The sequence below is a fragment of the Phoca vitulina genome, unplaced genomic scaffold (genome assembly GCF_004348235.1).
Source record: "Phoca vitulina isolate PV1807 unplaced genomic scaffold, GSC_HSeal_1.0 scaffold106, whole genome shotgun sequence".
Lineage (NCBI taxonomy): Eukaryota > Metazoa > Chordata > Mammalia > Carnivora > Phocidae > Phoca > Phoca vitulina.
This window is the reverse complement of record NW_022589809.1, coordinates 1,592,231-1,593,036: the sequence shown is the minus strand read 5'-3', so window position 1 is coordinate 1,593,036 and position 806 is coordinate 1,592,231. Positions and strand designations below refer to the sequence as shown.

The 806-nt window shown below is 69.4% G+C and overlaps 1 protein-coding gene across 1 annotated transcript in view; it reads left to right on the top strand.

The window, feature by feature from the left end:
- The first annotated feature begins 414 nt into the window (after positions 1 to 414).
- The window catches only part of PRSS38 (serine protease 38), a 7,159-nt gene continuing 6,767 nt past the window's right edge, over positions 415 to 806 (top strand). Inside the window, exon 1 of the mRNA XM_032397908.1 lies at positions 415 to 574. Within this exon, the coding sequence (XP_032253799.1) occupies positions 415 to 574 (160 nt within the window). The remainder of the gene's footprint in view (positions 575 to 806) is intronic.

Here is an 806-nt window from a genome sequence, read left to right as displayed (position 1 = left end):
GTCCATCCGGGAGGGAAGGGGGCCCAGAGGGGGCCCCCGGGGAGGGAAGGCCACCAGGAGACCACCAAGAGCGGGCTCTGTGATGGGGACTAAGGAGCCTGCGACCTGCCATGGGCTCTGGGGGAGGGGGGTCCCACATGGTGGGACAGAGGGGCAGGGGGGCACTGCCACCTGTCTCAGATGCCCAAATAGTGGTCAGGGTCTCCTCATGTGCTCTTAGGTGCTGTCGCCCATGGAGTGCCGGGCGGCCTTAGCGTTTTGGAGCCCTCGCGTCTTCCTGGAGTCACGTGCCCTGCGCCGTCGCACTTCGGGGCCGTGGCGTGCTGTCGGTGTCGCACTTTGATGCCCTCACACATTGTGTAGCCTCGCGCGGGCACAAGGCCGGCCGGCTCGCTCCGCAGGACCCTCCGACTCATGGCCGCCCCGCTGTCTGACCCACGCCCGGTGCTTGGAGCGTCACCGTCCGCGGCGCCCAGCCTGCTCCTGCTCCTGCTCCTCCTGCCCCCCGCCCAGGCTGCAGCCGTGGCCCACAGGGAGACGCCCCCTGAGCGAGGGCCGCGCCTTGAACCCCCACGTGGGTAGGACCCCTTGGGGCCCAAGTCGACTGCAGTCCTGGTGGCGACTCCGGGGCTTCTTCCTCCCCGGGGTGGAGACCGGCGCTCCCCTCCCCTGCCCTTCCCCTCCCCAGCTGTCCCTCCCTTCCCCCCCTGCCCTGCCCTTCCCAGCTTTCCCCTCCCCTTCCTTACCTCCCCTCCCATGCTCTCCCTTCCTCTTCCCTCTCCTGTCCTTTCTGACCCTCCCCTTCC